Source organism: Anomalospiza imberbis, chromosome Z (assembly GCF_031753505.1).
Source record: "Anomalospiza imberbis isolate Cuckoo-Finch-1a 21T00152 chromosome Z, ASM3175350v1, whole genome shotgun sequence".
Lineage (NCBI taxonomy): Eukaryota > Metazoa > Chordata > Aves > Passeriformes > Viduidae > Anomalospiza > Anomalospiza imberbis.
Genome location: NC_089721.1, coordinates 31,859,611 through 31,883,124, shown reverse-complemented (window position 1 = coordinate 31,883,124; position 23,514 = coordinate 31,859,611). Strand labels below are relative to the sequence as shown.

Here is a 23,514-nt window from a genome sequence, read left to right as displayed (position 1 = left end):
TGCACTCTAGCAATGAGATCAGAAACCACACACAGCAGACACTTACCTCTCAAGCTTCACAAAAGCAGCATGTTAAGAGAGGTTCTTCAACTAATATAAGGACATCTATTAGTACCTACACTTTTGTTCTAATGCACTGGAAGAAAGAAGAAACAACTTCTTGCCTTGCCTATTAGAGATCCTAGCATCAAATGTGAACTCTATCTTCTTCCACATTCATCATAAATCAACTCTAAGGAAATTTCAGACTACATCCCATGACTCTTATAATGTTGCTTTAAGTTCACTAAATGTTTTATCAAGCTAAGTGTTTAAACACTGCTCTTCTCCAAGTGAAGCAGGCCAATTTGATCCATCTAAACTATTCCTTTAAAATTCAGATTTATGACAAGATGTGACTACCAAATAAGGTATGAAACATCTAGGTTCTCCCCACTGAAAACAACATTACTTCAAAAAACTAAATCCAATAGTATCTAGATACACCAGGCACAGTTTGGAATCCATACTGATTGGGCAAAGGAAACAAAGCCCAACCAAAAGCATTAACTCAAAAACATAAACATAACATGAATAAGGGTCCTTATTAATTCAACAGATAAATAAGACCACATAAAATAATAATGAATTCCTACCCAGCATTTAATACTATTGCTTTACCACATTATTTGTCCCGGTCACGGCTTTATTTTGTTAGTATTAAATAAACAATAGTTTTAAGGTGACTTGAAAAACCATAAACTTATCTGTAACACCCTCTTTGGGAAACACACATACTAAGATATTGCAAAGCATGGTCTACATGCAAAGCTATGTAGACAAAGATATTGCAAAGCATGGTCTACATGCAAAGCTATGTAGACAGCTGCATATTTAGCAAGCACATGCACTTCAAGATGCTTTTGTCAAAACTTCTGTTCAAGTATGGGTACATCTAACTACTATTTTATCCTTTTGTCTTTTGTAACTCAGTCTCACACCATCCTTCTCAAAAAAGCAAGCAATGCTAGGTGAAAGTAATGCACAGGAAACCCAGTCTCTGGCCTCAGGCATGCTGCCCTGCCTACTCACTGCCTGCAGCTGCCCATGGAAAGCTCAGTTACCAGTTTGGAAGTTGGTGACTGAATTCTACATGAAGAGAAAAAGGCTCCACTGAGGTCTAAATTTTCTCAACTGAAAAGAAAGGTTAACACACCTTTCACTGCATTCATGTTAAAATTATCATTCTGTCTGTGGATTCATCTCACAGGATTTAAGGGATTTTAAATAAAACTTAGCTGACAAGCTCAGAAGCAGTTTTCTAAAATTACAGGAGGCTTCCTATTGACTCTGGCTAAAAAGTTGGCAGACTCAGCTGAAATAGCACTAGCATATACATTGCATGTGGGAGTATGCATTAAACCTCTTTTCCCTTGGTAGTACTGAACACAGGAAAAACATGCAACCACGAGAAGACAATGGGTGAGGTATAAGAAAAAACTGATCGACAATGCTTATAATATGAACAGAGGCTACAGAAGACCTTCCATATGGTCTTCATTTTGTTATAGATGAGTAATGTAATAGTTGGTTCTCAAAATTAAGAGATAGATATTATGTGGATGTTAAAATGTATAGTGATGTTACTGTAATATGTCCTCCCATAGTCCTCTTTCCCCTCCCCCTTGTAACAGTCTTAGTAGTCAGGGCATTTGGAGAAGGCCAGCTTATTACCAGGAGGTGTGGTGTAACAACACCTGACCTCCAATGTAAGATGTAAGAAAGTAATCTCCACCCATGGATGGCAGAGAAGGAGTTGACTAACAGAACTTTGGGAGGGGCCAAGGATATAAAAGGCAGAGCATCCATTTTGTAGAGGAGCATGTGGCTGATAGTCATGGGGAGTCCCAGTGCTGTGATTTTTACTTATTCAGTCCTTTGTTGTGATTTTTTTTTAAGGTTTAATAAACTTTGTAAAATTTTAAAAATGAGGGTCGTTTCTCACAATTTCAACAAGGAAATCAGTTTCCAAACAGCTTCTCTAAGCCAGCAGTCCCCACACACTCTTATTATCAAATGGAACAGAATATAAATAGGTATACTTTTTTTCCCCCTTTTTCTGTTATGAAATTTTGTGATTTTTTTTTCTCCTTTGCCTTAGCCAGGACTACATTAAAAATTATTCAAAAAAACTCATAGCTAAGAATTTTACATTTCAGGCCCACAGAAGCAATAACTTAAAATCACTGTGCATTAAAAAGTTACCAAACATTATAGCAATATGAAAGCTCCTTAGAATATTACTCCAGAATACCAAACAACAGCATGTAATCTCTCCATTTAGCTGACTTGACTGAACTGAGAACTGCTAATAGAAGCTGGAAAATAACAAAGAACAGCAACACAACTGGCAAAACTCCCCAATACACAAGTCAAGAAGATCCTTGCTCAGGTGAAGACCCATCCCTGTGATTATGTAACTTGTATGGAAATCACTAACTAAATAGAGGGGGCTGTACTTGGGAGGTTGCTAACACTGAACTCTGTGTCTAAATAATGGCATGGGAAGCCTGGAAGGGGATGCTTGACTTGTGGAATGCCTCTGAGCACCCAGGCTTGTGCAACTTTAAATAAATAAATAATCAATTGTTGCACATCAGTTAACAAATATGATTTTTGTGGACAACATTCGGAAGCATCAAATATCAGAAATTACTACTTCACAAAAAAGAATGGCGGAGGTGAACAACAGAGCAACTCATCAATCTTAAATTACAAAAGTTTAGTTTGTAAGACTGCTAAGTCCAAAATAAATACATTCATCTATGAAAATTGGGTTTGATTCATCTGCAGTCAAGAGATGTAGAGTAACACAGCTACACACATCTACAAACTGCAGATAGTACCTGCATGAACTGAAAAAAAGAAAAGTAGTTCTGAGAACCTGACTTATGAAATAATCTGTTAATATGCAGGAAAGGTCTCCATAACAATTGGATGGCACTGGACAGAACAACCATTGCTTAAATAGCCAGTTGCATCAGAAAACCCAACTCAGGACTGCATATTTTCCCATATGTTAGGAAACAAAATCCCCAGCATTACAGCAGGACCCAAAAGCTAATTTGTCACATATCTTCAGCTAATTTATAAAGTATTGATATAAAGAATAAGTATTTTGATGAGCAAAACAAAATTTAGGTTTCATCTCAAAAATTTAAGATGCTTTTCACTTCTTAATACTTCTCTAGAACTGACAATACTTTGCATTATAAAGTGCTTTAAAATCCTAACTTTTTAGCTACTGCTTCATTAGACTTCATAGCAATTTCGTACAGAAAAGAGCAGTCTACTCTACAAACCAGCAGAAAATAAAATGGAAGTTAAAATACATCTTAATGTTTACAGGCAAAAAAACCCCAAACACAGGAGAGAAACATCATTTCAATGTTGTCTTGGCAGAGAAACAACGTGGGGGAGCAGAGGAAGGAAAAGATCTCTCCAGCTCTTCATCTCTGTCACCTACACATGCTTTGACACTTCAGCACCAGATCCTGGTATTAACAATTAATAGCCTAGAAACAGAAACAAATGAATAACAGTTCAAAGGGGAAGGAGATGATGAAGCTGTTACAAAACAGGAAAATTATTTCCCCTTACCAGAGACAGAAATAGCCTTGAGGCAGCAAGAATGGTATGAAAATGCACAAGTTCTGGTCTACACGGTACAACCAATTTTCACATGAAAAGTAAAAAATGAAATTAATTTCTCTAAAAGAAAAAATGCACATATTTTTGTGGTTACATATTATTTCAGATTTTTTGGTTTGAACTATAAACATAACTCACATGCTTTTTAAAACCTCTCAAGATTATTTGCCTAAAATAAGAGTGTTTTTCCAGTGAGCTGAGTGGACAGACAATGGTGGTGGTTTTGGAGAAGCTGTGTTTTCCACTGCAGATGAAGAACTTCAGTAATCAGAAGCCAAAGATCAGACTTGTAGTTCAGACTTACTTATTCACTCTCATCTAAATAGAACATGCCACATTCAAGAGGTGATTGGGAGTCATGCTTTAAGAAAAAAAAAAAAAAAAACTAACACAAAAAAAAACCCCAAAAAAACCCCAAAAACAAACAAAAAAAAAAACCCCACACACCAACAACCTAAAACCAAACCACAAAAACAAAACAAGACACCAAATATCACAAAAAACACACTCACACACCAAGAAGAAATGAGGAACTGGTATGGTAAAACTCACTTTTGCTAGAAGTTAGGTTAACTGAAGAGCTGATGAACAATTAGAAATTAAAACAAATTTCAGTGTCACTTAAATTAGGTGTCAAAAATTAGATGTCAGTAACCACAAGAACAAAGGTTTCTCCATTACAGTCTGGAAAGCAGTGGCCTTTTGATGCTGCTGGTCACCCAAAAATTTCCAGACGATACAAGAAAACTGAGTCTTAAAAAAAAAAAAATCTACCCTCCATTTTTTACAGAGAATGGACATTTGCAATGGAAACAACTGTTATAATTAAAAGCAGCTAATCAACATGTTACAGAAAGTGGACAGTTCCTACTCTGCCTTCAGCTGCATGCAGCCAGATGATTCTTAGACAGCCATACTGTATAAACCAGGGCAGGACCAAGAACAAACCTCAGCCAAATGAACTGCAGTCAGACGTGGCTGGCTGCATAACAGAGGCAGCCTCAAGATGGCAGTTTTTCTGAACCTACTTGTAAAGATGGGGCACCAGGCAGTCACATTTTAATAAACTGATACCATTCTCACCTGCTGTGAACAACTGGATGAGCTTCTACTGTTTTAAACAGCAGAAGCTAATGACTGAAAAGTGGAAATTAGCAGATTCAGTTACACGCTCAACACAAGTAAAGCATTATGACTACTTTACTTTGGTTGACATACAACTGGCTGCTGTCAACAGTTATCCATGATCAGATTCATCTCCAACATGCTGCACAAGAAAGCAGAATAGAGTTTCAGTTTAAAGTTGGCTAAACACCAAGACAACTTTACTTACTGTTTACAGTGGCACCTTCTTGCTATTCAACCTGCAGTTGTTTCTACACAGAAAGCACTTGTAAGAGGCAGAAGAATAGGGTAGTACCACAGAACTTCACTGCTGCAATAAAGCTTTGATCTTCCTAGCTGATCACCTTTCCAGTTTGTCTCACACAAACCTCCTTGGTCACCCCCCAAGACCAAAGGAGTGTAATGTAGCTTCTATTTGTTTGAAAGAGTTACCAAAAGAAAAAAAAAAAAGAAAAAAAAACAACAACAAACAAACAAACCACATACTCAATCAGGAGTTCAACATTCAGTACATCTGCACCAAAGTGCACTCCTTGTAGAAAATCTCTGCAAATATTGCATATGATTCTATTCTTGGTCAACTTCATTACACAAAACTGATTGCCAAGCAATCCTAAACTGAAAGGCAACTAAGGAGCCTGAGAAGACAGAAAGAATACACAAGCGTTCTTCTCAAAACAGATACTACACAAGGGAAAACACTAAGTTTGTCCATCTCAGCCATAGGAATGATTATTCAATCACAATAATTCTTCTTGCAGCAGACAAGCCTCTAAGTATTGCAAGAACTTAGTGTCAAGCTCAGTTTTTGTAAAATTTTGTACCATCATTCAATCACTCCACAGACATTGTATAAAACCCCACTGAAATAAAAAATAATTTTAGGATGCTATTTATTATGTTTATAAAGTTAGCAGGAGTTCTACTACATCTTTCTCGTCCTAATAATTCCAACATCATAACCAATAAGTACTAGTCACAACTGTATTTTCCAGGACACTGGACACAAACATGGATGAGATACCACTGCTGAAAGACCAATCTGATAAAGATTTTCTACTTTCAGCCACACGGCTGAACAATAAACTTTTAGTAAACTGCTGGCTTCCAAATAAGACAATTCAGTTGTTATTTTTCATTCGATGAAAGAGGTAAACACAATGTAATTTTGGAGACACAAACAGAGGGTACTTTCAGACACTAACTGAAAGTAGTGTCTGAGCTGAAGGCAGAGCAGCAGAAAACAAAGCGTTTACTCTCTTAACATAGGCAGTCAAGACATGAGCAACTTGAAAGCCACTAGCCACACTGCAACTAAAACCAAAAAGCTTGGTCTTTCCCAGTCTGGCAAGGTTAGTATTTTGCAGCCAGTGACTTATCATCTAGTCTAGTTCAGAACTGGCTCTCTCTCATCAAGTTTAACTTTCCATGACTTGGTAACATTCACAGAAACTTCAGCTCAGTTTAGTCAAAGGATCACTAGACAGTTTGCTGATAACAAAATGCTATCACTTAAAGAGGTACGGTGTCAATAGATAAGAAGCCAAGATACTTTTTGCCGTCATTTGGGTCAGCACAACCTACCAAATAAAATAAAAGTTATGTGGAGAGGAAAGAAAAACATGACTGGAAGATCCATTGAACAAACACCAGAACAAACACCAGAACAAACACCGTAGCTCTTCTTGGAAGTGGAATATCATGCTTCCTGTCTCACAAGGGTAGGTCTATTTAGTGGTCTCGTCTAACCTTCCCACCTTCATTCCTGTACTTCAGCATTTGTGATGTGACCAATGAAGCAGAACCTGACAGTTTTTGCTTACACATAACTCATACATACCAGGATGGATTAAACACACAGACATAATTAAATTTAAGCTGCGATTACAATTAAGAGACAGTCTTGACTCAACGTAAGAAACAGACACAGTGGAGTCTACCTCCCACTGAAGTAGATAGCTAGAGGAAGAGCACATTGTGTTGTCCTAGACTGTAAGCAATTTCATATAAAGATGCTTGATACTTCCCGCTTCCAATAGATATCTAAAGCTACCTGGAAAAATCTTAATTATGGTTCACCATGCACTTAATATAGACTATGCAGACAAAATCAAATTACAGCTTCCCTAGAGGGATATTTTGGCAGTGTTCCAGAATGCTTATCAACTACAATGTAATCAACAATCCTATATTAAGTCTCATTAAAGACACATTACCTTGTCACTGGTAATATTAATACATTCCAGAGATGACCCCAAGCTAGGGAATAGAACAGGTATACCTCATATTAAAAACAATTTCCCTATAACTAATAAAGCCTAGCTTTGCCTATAACTAATAAAAGAGGATGAAAGGGGCATTAAAATTAGTATCTTAGGTTTTAACCTTCTCCTGTCTTCCTCGGGTTAAGTATCTGCTTGACTATACAGCTGATCACTCATTTGTAAAGAATGCAAGTTGTAACAGCAGTTGCTGCATATTTAGCATCACAAGGTTCTATTTTATAGTGAAAAGTAATTTAAGTTATTTTTCTTAACTGGTTCATTTCCTTTAAAATAAGACCTTGCTGCAGTAATGGTAATTCCAACAACCCTATTTTTGATAAAGTTGTTCTTACTTCAGAACTTCAAAGTCTCTATATTTTCTGATCCACTAGCAATACTAATTGCAGTAACAGAAGAGACCTTTAGAAATCAACATTATCTATATTTAAAAGTGGCTGTAATACAAGATGAAAGCAGTGACTTTGTCCAGAGCACAGCTTGTTCTCTCTGTGCAAGATCAGCTTCCATCTCTTCTGAAAACTACTTTATATATTTTCATTAACAGAAAAGCATTGTCTCAAGGTTGTGGCAATTTAACTTCATTACTAGTATAAAATTAACTAATTATTAACTGCTTTATACATGCATTCTAAGGAGTTCATCCTTTCCACCAGAAAAAAAAAAGCCAGACAAACACCTAACACAGAAATACAGTGTCACATTCAGACCAAATGTCACATGAAATTACACTAAGCAGAATCAGATCTTGACTTAACCACCTAGTAAGCTAAAGTGTTACTTCTTCCTGGGCTGCTTACAGGCAAACAGAAAAAGAACACATTCTCATTTGAAGTTACAATAATTCTTACAAAAAAAAAAAAAAAAACAGGAAACCCTAAAGTAAAACAGGAAAACCCTACAAGTAATATAAAAAATTCATTAACATAAAGTACTAGTTAGCCTATTAATGCCCCCCTAAATTTTGGTAATGTGCCAAGTGTCCATGTAAGTCTACAGCTTTCCTTCTTCTGTCATGACTCCCCCAATGTCAATTCTTCATCCAGTCCACCCCCAAGCAGAGCATGGTATTTCTTCAGGTATTGCAGGACAGCTGCAGGATCCAGAACAGAGACCTACCAAATGGACTACACAGGTGCACTGGAAGCAGCACACCTTTCCCAGTCAAAGTTGTAACATTTGACAGACAGTTGTAGTTTCAGCCCCTAGGATGCACACCCCCCATTACAGCTTACTGACACCATGAGGAATTTATAGGTTTTGAAAAGTCTAGCTGGCATGTAATAACAAGGACAGGATTAATGCACAGTTGTTAGCAGATTTGTCACTCCTTCTACCCAAAGGGTCACTTTACCACAAATGTAAGTTTACAGTATGTCAGTGCCTCTAGGCAGCTGTTCATACACACACACTCCCTCCTCCTCCTCCTACTCCTGAGTACTCATGAGCAATCAGAGCACTGGTTCCTCTACAGCAAGCCCACACCACAGCAAGTGTCTCTGGCTCTTGTGACTCATACATTGCCAAAGGAAATCCTGCACGATGGTTCAACTCAAAGCACTCATACTCCCTTTGCACAGTTCTTCCTTCTGCCAGCACCCAGAGACACAGAACAGGAAAAAGCCAAAAATGTTACATGAGGTGTAGAGAACGTCTTTTAAATTATGGAAAGGGAAGTATCAGATAGACAGTTTTTCCAGGCTGCCAGGAAACTACTTATGTCATAGCTGATCTCTACCTGTTGCTAGTATCCTTATCCATTTTCATTTTAGCCCACAGTCATTATATACTAGAAAGTTTTTGTCAATTTGTGAACGCTGTTGCAAAAGTTTTTGAAATTTCACATGGATTTTTAAATTACTTTTTCAGACCACACAAACATTTACCAAAGGGTAAGTATTTTTTCATGTTAGAAAGATACCATTTAGGCCAAATTCTGCAACTATTAAAATCTAAGATCAGTAGCTACCAGACCTCACATACATAAACTGAAGAGACCAAGTGCTATAGTATGATCTACCACAAAACTGATACAGATTTTACCTTCCCAGCATAAAACTGCTTTATCTCATCTACAGCAAAGACCAGACCTAAAACAAAGAAAACATACCAGACACAAAACTTTCAGTCAAGGACAAGAGGAGCATGCTTCAGAGACAACTGCAAAGGCAAGCCCTATGTCCTTCGTTGCCATCCCAAGATGTAACCTCAGCTTCCCCTTCTTGCACTCCACCTGTCCTCCTAACACCAGAGGTCTTCCACAAACATCAAACACAAAGCAACATGTTACGTGGGTTTAAAAAATAAAAAGAAACCAAGCCAAAATATTAACCACACTGGACGTCAGCTCTTTCAATAATGTAAGGTGACTTCCTTTCTCTACTCCAACAGAACAACACACAGACACACAAACACTGACAGGAATTCAAGGCAACTGTACAAATCCCATTGGCCAAGACAAGCTGTTTTTTGTAGAGAAACTAGCTAACACCGGACCACAAACTGTGTTCCATAGTGCAACTCAAACTATTCAGAGAAAGCACATAAGCCACTTCTACTATGCAATCTCTAGTCTTTGTCGCCATGATGTTTTCTTTACAATTCCTTCAGTTGTGCCCATGCACAGCTACCTGTGATGACACACCTGTAAGATGATGAATCCTGGCTGATTCAGCATGAAACCCCCAATGCAGGGCACCATGAACACACAGCTGTATAGTCTATCAAGTAACTTCTTGCCTACTTTTCCCTTACAGACCTGAACAACCTCCTCTTCACTCACACACATTACTATCTAAAGTTACAAGCACTTTTTCAGTTCTCCAGTGTACAAATTCACAACAAGCACTAACTGAAAAAGCAGTTAGGAGGAGTCTTTCACAGTGGAACTCTGAACTGCAGAAGATAATAAATACAGAGCATGATTTCCAGGAAGACCTTCCTACATGGGACCTGATTTGTGACACTGACATGACCCTATATTTCTGTTTCCAGTTCACAAAAAAGAACAAAGCTGGGGAAACCTGCATTTAGTTTGCACTTCCAGTCCAAATAGAACTTAATGAACTCAGCAGCTAAAAATCCCACCATTCAAAAAAGTAAAACGGACTTTTAAACAACCTACTTTTTTTTTAACTTTGATTTTAAGACTTCTTTGATGTTACTTGCTGAGAAATATGTTCACTCTGAAGCTTAACTATACAGTTTTGGCCATCCCTTCATCTCAGCGTGACTTGAAATTACATAGTTCACATGTAGCAGAAGATACAGCAATTTGGCAAAGCATCAAACCAAGTGTGCCATCTTCTAGAAGTGAATGGCCATGAGCTACCCCATATTTTCCAGAGCTATAACCATGTGTGGCACTTTAATCCAAATGACATTAAAAAACAGACACTGAGAGGCTACTGAATGTCTCTTTCCCAAGGTTTTAAGAAAACTTTGCTTAAGCTCAGTAGACCACCCCTTAACAGAGCTAGCTACTTCAGTGGTGTCAAGTAGGACTATACGGGCAGGTATATTTAACTGGATTTCTCAGAGCTGCACATGTTTTTCTGCCTAAGATTCTCCATCTGGACATGGCACAGATTTAAATATTCTTTAGCAATACGCTTACCCCACCAAGTCTTACCTTAAAATTCTTTCTCTGGTCCAAACCACACACTTAAATTTAGGCAGACTGTCTTCAAAGTTTAGTTCCTAAGCTTTTCACACTTCTCTTGAAAAGGAACGTAACAATTAACATCTTCATCATCTATTAATATTAATATAATATTAGACTAAAATGGCTCAAACACCACTCTTCTCCCTCAATGCAGTTAACAGAATTACTTTTCAAAATACTCTTCTTACTGGAAAGAGGTAAAAAGCTGTACTTCATGAAGTATTCAGTTATGCTACAGTTTATCAAAAAAGTCAAAAAATACTTAAGTTTCACATCCCATATTATATATTACTTTTCTCAGCATCATTATTTTAAATTGTTTTTGTAACAAATTACTGATTCCCAAATTAAGTTGGGAGGGTTTGTCAAAAATGAACTTCAGTTTTTGCATGTTTCTTCAGCTCTTTCTAGCCAGCTGGGCTAGAAGAGCTTGAACATCTGTGTAAGATGCCTCACTCTGCTGGTTTTGGCTGGGGTAGAGTTTATTTTCTTCACAGTGGCTCGTATAGGGCTGTGTTTTGGATTTGTGCTGAACACAAGAGTTGATACTATAGACAAGTTTCCATTATTGCTGAGAGGGGCTTACCCACAGGCTTTTTGTTTTCTGCTTTTTGTATTCCAGTTTGGGGTGCATGGGAGGTTGGGAGGGGACACAGCAGGAGCAGATGACCCAAACTGACCAAAGGGATATTCCAGACCATGTGGCATCGTGCTCAGTATGTAAAGGGGAGGAAAAAGAAGAAAGCAGGGGAGTCTGTGGAGTGGTGGCATTTGTTTTCCCAAGTCATTGTCACCTGTGATGGAGCCCTGCTCTCCTGGCGATGGCTGAACACCTGCCTGCCCATGGGAAGCAGTGAATTAACTCCTTGGTTTGCTTTGCTTTTGTTTTCCCTATTAAACTGCCTTTATCTCAACCCATGAGTTCTCTACCTTTTACCCTTCTGATTCTTTCCCCAATCTCACTGGTGGGGTAGTGAGTAAACGGCTGTGTGAGCTGTCAGCTGGGCTTAAACCATAATATCTACCTAAAAAGAGATGGATTTGCCTAATCCACAACTGGTAATTGTACCACTCCACCATATTTTCAGTGGCAAGCTCAGGTTTTGCCACAAGAACCTTACAGTAGCTGTTTAACCATAAATTACTATACATACTAAAGAGAGGAAAAAAGAAAAAAAAGAAAAATATTAAATATTCTCCAGCCCTGGAAACCTAGTAAGTTTGCAGAAAAGGGGAAAAAAACAAAAAACAAAACAAAACAAAAATAACAACAGAAAAATCCCCCAAAACAACAACAAAAATCCCCACCACCAAACCAAAACACAAACACCAAAACCACAAAACAAAACCCAAAATGACACAGCCACAAAGCCATTAAGTTTTACTAACTGCCCCACTGGATTTGATAACAACAGTCCTAAGGGAGAGAATCCAGATAAAACATCTTCATCTTAGTCCATTATTTCTTGGTGAAAATAGAAGTCAGTGCGATACACTCTATCATAACTATAATCCCACTTTGCTCAACTAAAATTAATAGAAACATTTTTTCTTTCCTCTGGCCTACTACTAGTTACAGCCAAGTATTCCTACTCACCTATCCAACACTACACATTTTAGAAGAACCAGTGCTGCCGAGAATTGCCAGACACACAATTATTTTCAGAAACAGGTTTTCCACTAACCTCCTCTCTGTTTGGATGACAGACTGTCCTCATACACCCTCCAATAAGAGGATTTCTGGAGAACAAAAGTGCGTGTGAGGTTGACTTCTGGGGATGACAAGAAATCAAAGGAGTGCTGCACATCCAAACACTGGCTTGCAAGAGTTTATATACCACCCTATTGCAAAGTGAATGCATAAGAGGACTGCAATAAAAGAATGATACATTCACTGCATCACAACAAAAAATACCACTGCTACTAAGATATTAGATTATCTTGATTTAGTATGTGGTAACAGCATCACACTTCCTTACTCCAGAATAAGATGACAAACAAGTCTTTACTTGCTTGATAAGAAACATTAGCACTTGATGTTAGGGCCTAAGTCCACATGTCTGTGATATTTACTTACTGTTGACTTAGCAGAAACATTTCTTTTGAACCTGAGAGGGCTTAGAAAAGCAGAAGGAATTTTCAGGTCTCACAAATTCTCCCATTTCTGACTATTTAAGCAGATACTTGACTAACTGTGGCACACAGGTCTTGGCCATGTCCAGGCTCTAATCAGAACACATACTAACAGCAACATGTATCCAATTCTCAGACTGCTTCTTGAGTCTTTAGCTGCACAGTTTTGCTCCTTTTTTCAAAATGAGAGCAGTGATCTATCATTTCTGTTCCCTTGAATATAATACTGTTTCTATTAATCCAGAAGAAACAGTATTTGTTGAAATTACTGCCCACTAGATGGACATGGTGTGCTGGACAGTGTTCCTGCCAGCCTGTCACCAACAACTGTGATCTTATCTCTACCTCGTGTGCTGGTGTCACACAGGAAAAGAAAGCCATACTAGTTGCAATAGCAAGGAAAGTTCCAAGTATGTCCTTATGGTCAGGCAAGCTATGAGAGATTTACTTAATACAGGAGGCACAAGATCAGACATGTCTATGAACTACTCCTATGTTGAGTCATCCTGGTCCATGCTGTGAAAGTAATGTATGGTCTGCCAAGAAGGAACCAAGTTCCTTTTCTTTCAACATACAACCACTTTGCCAAGAGAGGGGCCCAGCAAGAACCTTTATCCAAGCCAAGGCATCAACTTCTGGCAGTTTCAACAAGCTCATCCAGTCCAGAGGTTTTTCCAAGCATACTGGCACCAATATGTCAGCAAAAGAAGAACAAACATTTGCGGAACCAAACCTGTTTCCACAAAGTCATAACTCTCACATGGATTGACTGGAACTACAAGAAGAAAACCATCCCCCTTTAAGCTTACATATGAAACAGAACTGTCTTTCCATGTAGGTTGTGGAAGAAACAGAACTGTCTTTCTTGAGTTGTGGATGGCTCAACCCTGGCAGCGTTCAAGGCTAGGATGGACAAGGCCTTGAGCAAGCTGGTCTTGTGGGAGGTGTCCCTGCCTTGGGTGGGAGGGTTGGGTCCAGATGATGCTTCATGTCAATTCAATCTCTTAACATTCTGTGATTCTACAGTGGCTGGCAAGTTTTTAGCTACAATTACCAGGCAATTGTACAATTTAGAGCTGTAATGACAGTAACTTCCACTGCTCCAAGAAAAGGCTACATTAAAAGATATTGGATGCTACTTCCCACACCAGAATAGCAGCAGTTCAATATACAAAGTATCCAAAACCTTAAGAAAAAAGCTAACTCTTCCTTTTGGTTATACTGTTTTCCATTCATATACAAGTAAGCATTTAAGTATCACCACCTCACACCCCTCCTCCAAGGAAAAAAAAAAAAACCACCCCAAACAAACAAAAACAACTCAAAAACCAAATCGAACCTCAGAAAAGAAGTAAAAGCAAAATTTACTTCCCTTCTAAAAAGGAAGGTACATAGCTTTCCCAGTTTACATCAGCTCTGCCTCCCTAAGAGGCACATGGTGCTTTCTACAGTGATCCCACCTTTTCCCATATCTTCTGTACTTTTTATCTCTTGCTCTGAGGAGAAACAGCTCACAGGTTAATAACAGTGAATATTAAGTAAGAAAATTTAATTGGAATACTGCATATTCCTTTTTCCCTCCAGTAAATCAGTAAAGACTCTGTTTGTTTTTTTACCTAATCAGCTTTCAAATTTGGCTGCAGTCAACCAAGGAACACAAATGCATGACTCTAGGAAGCAAGTAAGAAATGGAAAAACGCAAAAAATAAAAGTAAGCCATCTCAGAACAACGTCGGTAATATAAAACTGGAGTACATGTCCTTATTTTTGAATAGTAGTCACAAGGAAACACAGACCTCTCAACAGGTACACCTATAAGTAAAGTTAAGTTTTGTTTGAATTTAAGAACTTCAGGATCTTAGAAGGACAGACAGCAACCTAATTTTGTTTAATAAAAAAGAAACTAGTAGTCATGTTTAGTTTTCCCTTTGTGCTCCTGAAATAGAATGGTCCTTATCTTAGATGCAGATGTGCCCTGACACTAAGAAAGACCAAGACAGAACCAGGAAAAACAGATGAGCCATGTGCCAAAGCACAACACTTTGGAAAAAGCAGACAAGAGGAGTACAAATTTTACATTCTTCAGCTGACTAAAGTGTATTTCTCAAGGAAACAAAACCATACAAGTCAGGTGAGAATGTTTAAAAAAATATATATATACTTCAAGAGAGAAAGCACCCCCACTACTGCTTCCCAATTCCATATTTCCAACACATTCTAGTTTTTAAGGTGAAAAAGGCTCCACAATAGCTTGCTTCTAGTTTCTCAAAGTCTCTGTGGAAATGCAGCTCTTACCACCATCTCTTACCACTGAGACTGCTGAAGAATCCTCAGCATAAACAGGAGCAAGAGAATAGCCAGTGCAGCACATTCTATAATTTATTCTAAAGTGCATTATTAAGCTACTGATGTAAAGAAGCATACCACTAGGAGGTTCTTTCATCATAAGTGCAGCAGCTGCTGCAGCAGTGGATGAAATTCTTGAGTACTTAAACCAAGTACTAACCGGCTTTTGAATTAAAGAAGATGCTGGTTTCATTTGAAATTAGCTCTGAAGATAAACTGTCCAGGCTGGTAAAGCCAGCCTATACAGTGTTTATCCCTGCTTGGGCAGTTCAAGAGAGTACAACATGCATCATAAGACCTTCATTACCTAAATTTTCCTTAATAGCTTAGTTTAGAGATGAGGCACAGATTAGCTGAATTGGCCAAGCTGTCCATAATGCAAGCCTGTCATGGCGTGTACCTACAACTAAGTTAGCAACTAAATACCACACAGATGTTCTCTCACCCCATCACACCTCTCATTCCCCACCCCATTCCCCCCAGCAGGGCTGTGTTTCAACCCTGAGGCAGTCAGTTCCAGGTGTACTTGACAGCTCTCCAAGCAAAAGCGAACTGTGGCCTACACTCTGCTGCCAAAGGGATTGAGAAAAATACACTAAAGATATCAGCTGTGGCACCACTTGGCTGCCTTTGACTCCAGCTGTCATTGAAGTCCCAACATGTCCAGTACAGCAGCTCTCAGAGGTGGCATGACTTCAATCAGGCCACAAGAGTCTACTGTCAGATTCCACTCTCCCTTAAACTTGACTGCTTATATGGTGCTATCAGAGGATAAGTGGGTCCTGCTGATCACTCCTTGGCTCTGGAGTCGACTGAACAGCTTCTGGGTGAGAATCATGGTGTCTCTACTGGTGCTAGGCAGAGACACCAAAAGCCCACTGGTACCCTTTAAGCCCTTGAAATGTACTCTCCTGAAGTAGCCTGTGCCAAGGATGCACAGGGCCTCTGGGGCCATCATAGTAAGGTGTTTTTGCCATTCATTCCCAGTCAAGTTCATTTCAGCCTCCAACAGTCAGCTACTGGGATGCCCTTGTCACTCCAAAAGTACAAATGAGTTCTTTATAGCTTGACTCCGCATTGATGTTTGCTAGAGCCTTACACACCCATGGGTCTGACATGCTAGGTCATCAGATACACAGAGTCTAATAACCACGGTTGCCCCTCTCCTCCACTTGGCTGGAGCATGGCCCCTCCACTCCTGGTCACTGGACTGTCCACTTACTTCATATAAAGAAAATGAAATTAGAATTTCTTTCCCAAAAATCAGGAGTAAGATAAGACCTCCCACTCTGGTAAACTGCCCACTGGAGACTGGAGGAACAACTTTCCTGGTAAAAAAACCTTTTGGGATTTTTTCCCTACAACTTATGTACCAATGCCTCTAGGGTTGAAGATAGGTTTTCTGTCCCACTTTCTCACATCTACTCTGTGATCCCTCAGATAAAAACACAGAGCAGCCCACTATGTCTACCCTCTACATCCTCTCTCTTGAGCAGAGGAACACTTACTTTTAACAGCAGAGATACTGGAACACAATACAACAGACTAGGATCTTTTTTGTTGTTGTTTCTGGAACTTCTGGAACAGTTTTTCCCATTTCTCAACCAATTTTTCCACAGCAAAGTCCATAGTGACTCAGTACTGCCAGAGCTGGCAAGCCACTTTGTCTCCCCAGCTACCCAGCTTTATCTCATTACCACCAATAAACTGGCACACAACAGTGGTGCATGGTGCGCTCCGTTCATATTACTACCCCTATCAGTCATGCACACCGGATTTCACTTGGGTCTGTGAGTAGCTGCACATTGTTTTGGTCATAATAAATCATCTCTAGTATGGTTGATTCCCTCAGGTACCGGACATGGTGGTCCACTAGTCAGGGTGGCATATAACATCTCCCTTGAATAACATCTCTCTTTCACACTCAACAGGAATCACCTCCAGAGGCTGATGACTTGTATCCTTTTCCTAATTGCCTTGTTAATACCCGCTTCTGTACAAAAAAAAATCCAGCTGCTTCCCTACTCTAAAATTCCAGGCTACTAGCCCTGTTATTGCAGCACCAAAGCAGGCAGGTAACAATGTGCTCATGTGGAGGATGGGTGAAGTCTCTTCATACACCATTCACTCACATATAAAGTATTGAACTGCTGTCTCTTTTCTGTCTTTTCCTCCTGCTCTTGCGATAGCCCTGCTTCACCCTGCTTTACTATGAGCTGACTTCTGTGTCCGTTTCTTCTTGTTTATACAAGTGGCTGATACCTGTAAGGGCTGGTCCAACTGCAATGCCTGTCAATGGAGTTAGAGCCTGTCACCTTCTTGATATATTTAAAGATCTCTTCCTCTGATGATACTGAGTAGGACTTTCCCTTCATGAAGCCATACTGGCTCTGACTGATACTGGCATTGTCCTTTGGATGTTTTTCAGTAATTCCCAGAATAATCTTCTTGACACTTTTACTGGTCACTGAAGTGAGACTGAGAGGCCTGTAGTTTCCAGGATCACCTTTGTAGTCCCTTCTCTTGGGAAACTGTTAGCCAGAATTGCAATTGACTGGTACCTTTGATATCTGTTAACATATCACTTAATGCAAGGGAGGTAGCATTGAACTCCTTACTCAGCCAACACCCTAATCAGTCTAATTGTTTCAGCGTTACTCCTGTACCAAGTTGTGGCATCAGAAGAGCTGTTGGGATTCTTTTTGAGGGACCCCAAGGTATAAAATTATCATTACAGTCTGGTTTATACTGATGAACATATTCTCCAGATTCCCAAGACCATTCAAAAGTAATTGAAAGAGATCTTGTGATGAATGACATCAGCCAGCTCTTTTGAGTACTTGTGGCTGAGTCCCATCAGGCCCCATAGACTTCTGGGGATCCAGCTAGTTTTTCATTCTCATAGCCATCGTCCTCCAGCTCATGGTGCTGGGACATGCTTAGCCCATTTTCAGTGGTGACATGAGAGGCAAAGAAAGCATTAAACACCTCTGCCTTGTCTATGTCTCTGTTTGTGAAGTGATCATCCTCATCCTGTAATGGGCTAACATTTCTGCACTGCCTTTTGTTACTTATGTATCAAATGACAAAACCTTTTTTTTTTTAATTGTTCTGACAGTCCTGGCCATCTTCAACTCCACCTGAGCTTTGAACACACAGATTTTCTCCTTACAATGGGGAGCACCATCTCTGTATTCCTCCCATGTCACTAATACAACAAATGCTTTAAAATTTTTTTTCTAACATGTTATAGTCAGATTTTTTATTACCTGAACTCATCATATCTTCTATTTGACAAGAGAAAAAGGTTTAACACCAGTCATCAACCAAGTATCACACAGCCACTCATTTGCTCTTCTCTCTTGCCAGTGAGATGGGAATAAGATTGGGTGGAAAAGGTAAAATATATGGGCTGAGATAAAGACAGTTTAATAATTGAAAAAAAAAGTAGAATTAATAACAATAACAACAGTATAGAAAGGGAGAAAGAGAAAGAAAAAAAAAAAAAAAAAAAAAAAAAAAAAAAAAACAAGAGAAAGAAGCAATCCACAATACAATTTCTCCCTGCCTGCTGACTGATACCCAGACTGTCCCCAGGCAGTGACTGGTTCCTCCCAGCCAGCTCCCCCCAGTCTATATATTGGGCATGATGTTCAAGGTCATGGAATATACAGCCACTTGTCCTGGCCATGCTCCCTCACAGCTTCTTGTGCACCTGGTTGCTGGCAGCGCATAAGACATTGAAAGTTCTTGGTTTAGGGTAAGCACTGCTTAGCAACAACTAGAAATCACTGTTGTTCAAAGGATGCTCATACTAAATCCAAAACACAGCATAGCACCAATTAACTCTATCCCAGAAAAAGTCAGGACGAAACCTTAGAGTTTACCACAGCAAGGGCACCAAATCACCTTCAGATCTGTAAATAATCCTTTGTCTAGCTCTCTTCAGCCAAGAAAGGAATTCTTTTAGCATCTAGATGCTTCTTAATCATACATAAATCTTTCTGTCTAGCCACAACTCTCAAATACACAAGGACCTTGATTGGGTTTGTGGGTTAATTTTTTTAAATTGATAGGGAATCCTCAAGTAACCAATTAAGCTGGCTTTAGGACTTTGAAAAACCAGGGCAGCAAAGAGTGAACTTAATGGGAAGCAGATCTGGCCCGCTATTTTAAGTAATCTTCAGACAGTGAGGGGGGATGGGAAAAGGGTGGATGGGGAGAAGAATTAAAGTTTTACTTGAAGACTCTCCAGTGGCTGGGAATGCTACAATGCCCTTAAGTGTATCTGTCCCAGATTTACAATCCATTCCAAAGGAATACCAGTGTGAATTCTTTTAGGTGGTGAATTCAGTGTCATATAGTGGTTTAAGTGTTGATGGTATATCAGGTCTGAGTTCACAACTGGCCACACCACAGGTGAACACTTCCCTCACATAGTAATCAGAAAACTGCTTCCTAGCGGAGAATGACCACAAACATACTTCAACACCACAGAAGTAACACTGCACTCAGGAAAATCCTGAATTTAACAGCCATTTGTTTTCCCAGATGGCATACCCATAAAACTATCTCATTTATACAGCCTCTTAGTCTTAGGTCTCTGGTTCCTCTTGGTGGGTTTCTTTTCCTTTAAATAAAAAAAAAAAAAAAAAAAACCACCAACGGACTGACTAATACACTTATGTTAGTTAAAAAAAAATCCAAGGATTTATTTACACTTCATGCCATTTTCTCGCTGTTCCCACCGGAAAGCCACAGCTGCAGCCAATGAGACATAAATCAGGAAAAAAAAACAGACAAAAATGCCAAAAAAACCCAAACAAACAAAAACCCCATGGTATCTGGCACTTCCTTGAGCTGCAAGAAACATTAGGAGAAGCAGAAATTTTATTCAGGGACAGACTACAGCAGGGGGCAGCTACCTGGTACCTTATGCTTGGACTTTAGAAGGGTTCTTGCTGGTCTATGTCCTGTTAAGTAGGAAATAACTTCAAGGTTTAGCTTAACATATTCCTCTTCAAAGCTTCAGGGGCAAAGAAGCATTCACAAGTCCCTGCAAAGCAAAATTCTATGCTAAAAGCTATGTTCATATAGTACTAAGCATGCACACTTAAATCAGGAAGCAGAGCTCCCATCTGCCATGTTCTATGTAAACAATACTATTTAAATGCATGTAGCTCATAAAGAAAGGGCTTATAGGTGTTCTGCTACCTCTGTATCTCAGCATCACAGCCACTGCAAACACCAAAAGAAAGCTAAGACATGTAAAAACAAAAATACCATGTGCAAAAAATCACAACAAGCTTATAAGTAAAGAGACTACATTGAACCTGTAGGCAAAGAGAGTCTACAGTAGTCTAGACAACTTCTGTTACAAAAGCAGTGACCATCCCCAAGATAACCATATGCCCTCTCCTCCTGAACTCTGGAATCTGACCAGGAAAAATTGAAGTACTTTCTGCATTACCACTACAGGTCTGTTTCAGACTCCAAAGAGTCAAGCACTAAGCAAATCAAGCACATGCAAAGAGCATGAAGTCTTTTGGGTTTATACTAAGAAAATGTTACACTTTTTGCAAGGTATTGCTCAAATAATGCCTCTTTCATGGGCTTTTATGCCTACCTTTTCATTTTATTTTTTTTTTGCATGCCATGTTCTTTTCCTCTAAAAAAGCATTACCATTTAACACCAAACTCAATTTCTTTCCTACTGTTCCTACAGAACAGCTGGGCTACGACAAAGTTGCTGAATACCTGTTTCAACAGCTGTGAATTCCAACTATTTGTTTACTGAGAGAGCTGCAAGAACTAGTTAATAACTTTTTTCTCCCTCCTCTGGAAAAAAATCTCAGCTTCAGAGAGATGACTTTATCATTTTGCCAGTGATTCACTCTGGTATACAATGAAATACAAGGATTTCACATCCTCTTCACTGCTGCCACATATAACTTTAGGAAGTAGAAACTTTCACAGCATGCTCTGAAATACAGGCTAACATATATTGCCATTACCTAATCAAGAACAAGCTAGTTCCACTGAACTACACAGCATAGCAAGTCCTACATAGACATTAGTCACTTGCCACATCGTACAAAATACCGCCACACCTCAAACACAGGGCACTGAAAAAACCCCAACCTATTAAGTACTCATTCATAAAGTGTCTTAGGCAAAATTTGGGCAGATTTGCCTTGCCAATCTTTCTGAAGAAGCTGTTGGATGCACAGACTGTGCAGTCAAAAATCAAGTCTATATTACCACACATGCCTGCCAGGACTACATGTATCTGTGTTTAAAAGCACGCTCCAGTTAAAACTGTCTCAGTTTGGCAGTACCATTCTCAAAAGCTCATCTAGGACAATACTTTCCAATCACCAGTTTCCGAGTGGTGTTGTCAAGGAATCCTGCTACCGTGTTCTCCTACACTGACAGTGTAACAAGGAAAATCTTCAAGTTCAAGCGATCATTTGAAAGGATTTCTGTCTGGGCTGTTTGAAGGACCTTTAATAAAACAACGGTGAAATTAAAAACGCATCTTACATAAACTACAGCTCTGGCCAACTGCATTTCCCAGGCAGAGAAGGTGCCCATGGAAGACCCCACGCACACGGGGCCCTCTCGGACACCCCGACAGCGAGGCCTGGCCAATGTGCACAGCCGGGGGTCGCCGCTGCCCGCACACCTAACTCTCGCGCCCGCCCGCCGGGACGGACGCACACCGGAGCGGCGGCGCGGCACTCTCGCACGGAACAGCGCAGGAGCTAGGGTTAAAGAAAAAATTAAAAACAAAAAAAAAAAAAGAAGAAGACTTGAAAAAGAAAAAAAAGCAAATGAGGGGGATGCGGGAGGGGGCCGCTTGCGGCCCCACTGCCGGGACAACTCTCCCCAACTCCAGGCGACGGACTCGCCTCTAGACCGGCGGTCAGGCCTGCCCCTATCCTGTCCGGCCGCCCGCCCATCAGCCCCCACCGCGGAGCAGGTGGGCGACCGGGACGGCCGGTGCAGAGGAGCCCCTGCCCGCATCTCCCCCGCCGCCGCCGCGCCGGCGGGGACGGCCGCTCGCTCCCGTCACGCCCGGAGCCCCTCGGCAGTCGCCCTCCGTTTACCTCTTCGCCGCCGCCGCCGCTGCTCTCCTCCGTGCCGTTTCCTACGCTCGCCATGTTCCGTCTCCGCTGCCCGGCGCGAGAGATCTCTACGGCCGCCACGCGCCGCCCGCTGCTCACAGCCCAGTGGCAGTGGCGGTGGCGGTGCCGCCCCGCGCCCTTCACGGCTACCCCCGCTCGATCCGGCCCGGTCTGGCCCGGCCCTACTGCTCCCGCCCGGTCTGTCCGGGCCGCGCTCTCCGCCTCCTCCCGCCCCCGGCCGCCCCGCCGCTCCGGCAGCCGCGCCCCCTCGTTTGCATGGCAGCACCCGCCCCCGCCGGTCGCGCCCCGCTGGCCCTCGGCGTCCGCCCCCGCCATACCGCCCGTGCTGCCTCTCGGCCGGGGCGGCATGGGATGTCCCGGGGCCGCCGGACCCGGGAGTGGTCGGAGAGTGCAGGTGGGCGGGTCGGAGCAAGCGGAGCGTCGTCCCAAACTCATGCCGAAGCCCCCATCCTTCCCCCGTCCTGCAGCCCCACCTCCAGCCACGCTGCTGCTTCGCGCCACCGTGAGCGGCTTCACTGACCGAGGTGCCGCAAAGCTTCTCGCAGCCGTTCCCGCGGTGTCCTTTCCAGTGCCCGAGTTACGTGAGCGGCAGCCCGGGCCGGTTCAGCACACCTGAACCAGCGGTGGCGAACTGGCGGTCTGTGCCGGGCACCAGGAGCCTCGGCCGGGATCTGCCGCGCCGCCTGGCCAGCTGCTCCAGGGAAGGGCAGCGTGGGCTGTGCTCGTGTGCGGAGGAGCCTGCGTGCACTCTGCCTCTCCGATGTTGTCAGTGACCGACTGGTATTCAGTATCTGATGTCCGGGAGAAACTTGCACTTCAACTCCCAGTGGCCAGGCTCTGGGGAAGAACGGCTTCATCACCATGCTGGTTATCACTTGCAAATAAAGTCCACAAAATAGCTCTCTGAGAACCCTTAAGAGTCCCCCACCTCGTCTTGTCCTGTCTTTAGTTCACAGTATCATGATGCTCTTTGCTCAAAATCTACCAGTTTCCGTTTTTCTGTATTCTGCCAGCTGAGGTCAATGCCAATTAAAAGGCATGATGCCCACTTCCAACTGGTTAGTTCTCTGACACAGCCCTTGTTAAAAAATACATATAGTTTTGATAGTCTGGCTTCCATATAGAG

The 23,514-nt window shown here is 41.1% G+C and overlaps 1 protein-coding gene across 1 annotated transcript in view; it reads right to left on the bottom strand.

Annotated features, from left to right (window-relative positions):
• TTC39B (tetratricopeptide repeat domain 39B) overlaps positions 1-22,478 on the bottom strand; it is a 75,420-nt gene extending 52,942 nt beyond the window's left edge. Inside the window, exon 1 of the mRNA XM_068177523.1 lies at positions 22,350-22,478. Within this exon, the coding sequence (XP_068033624.1) occupies positions 22,350-22,403 (54 nt within the window). The 5' untranslated portion in view covers positions 22,404-22,478. The remainder of the gene's footprint in view (positions 1-22,349) is intronic.
• Between the last annotated feature and the right edge of the window lie 1,036 nt (positions 22,479-23,514).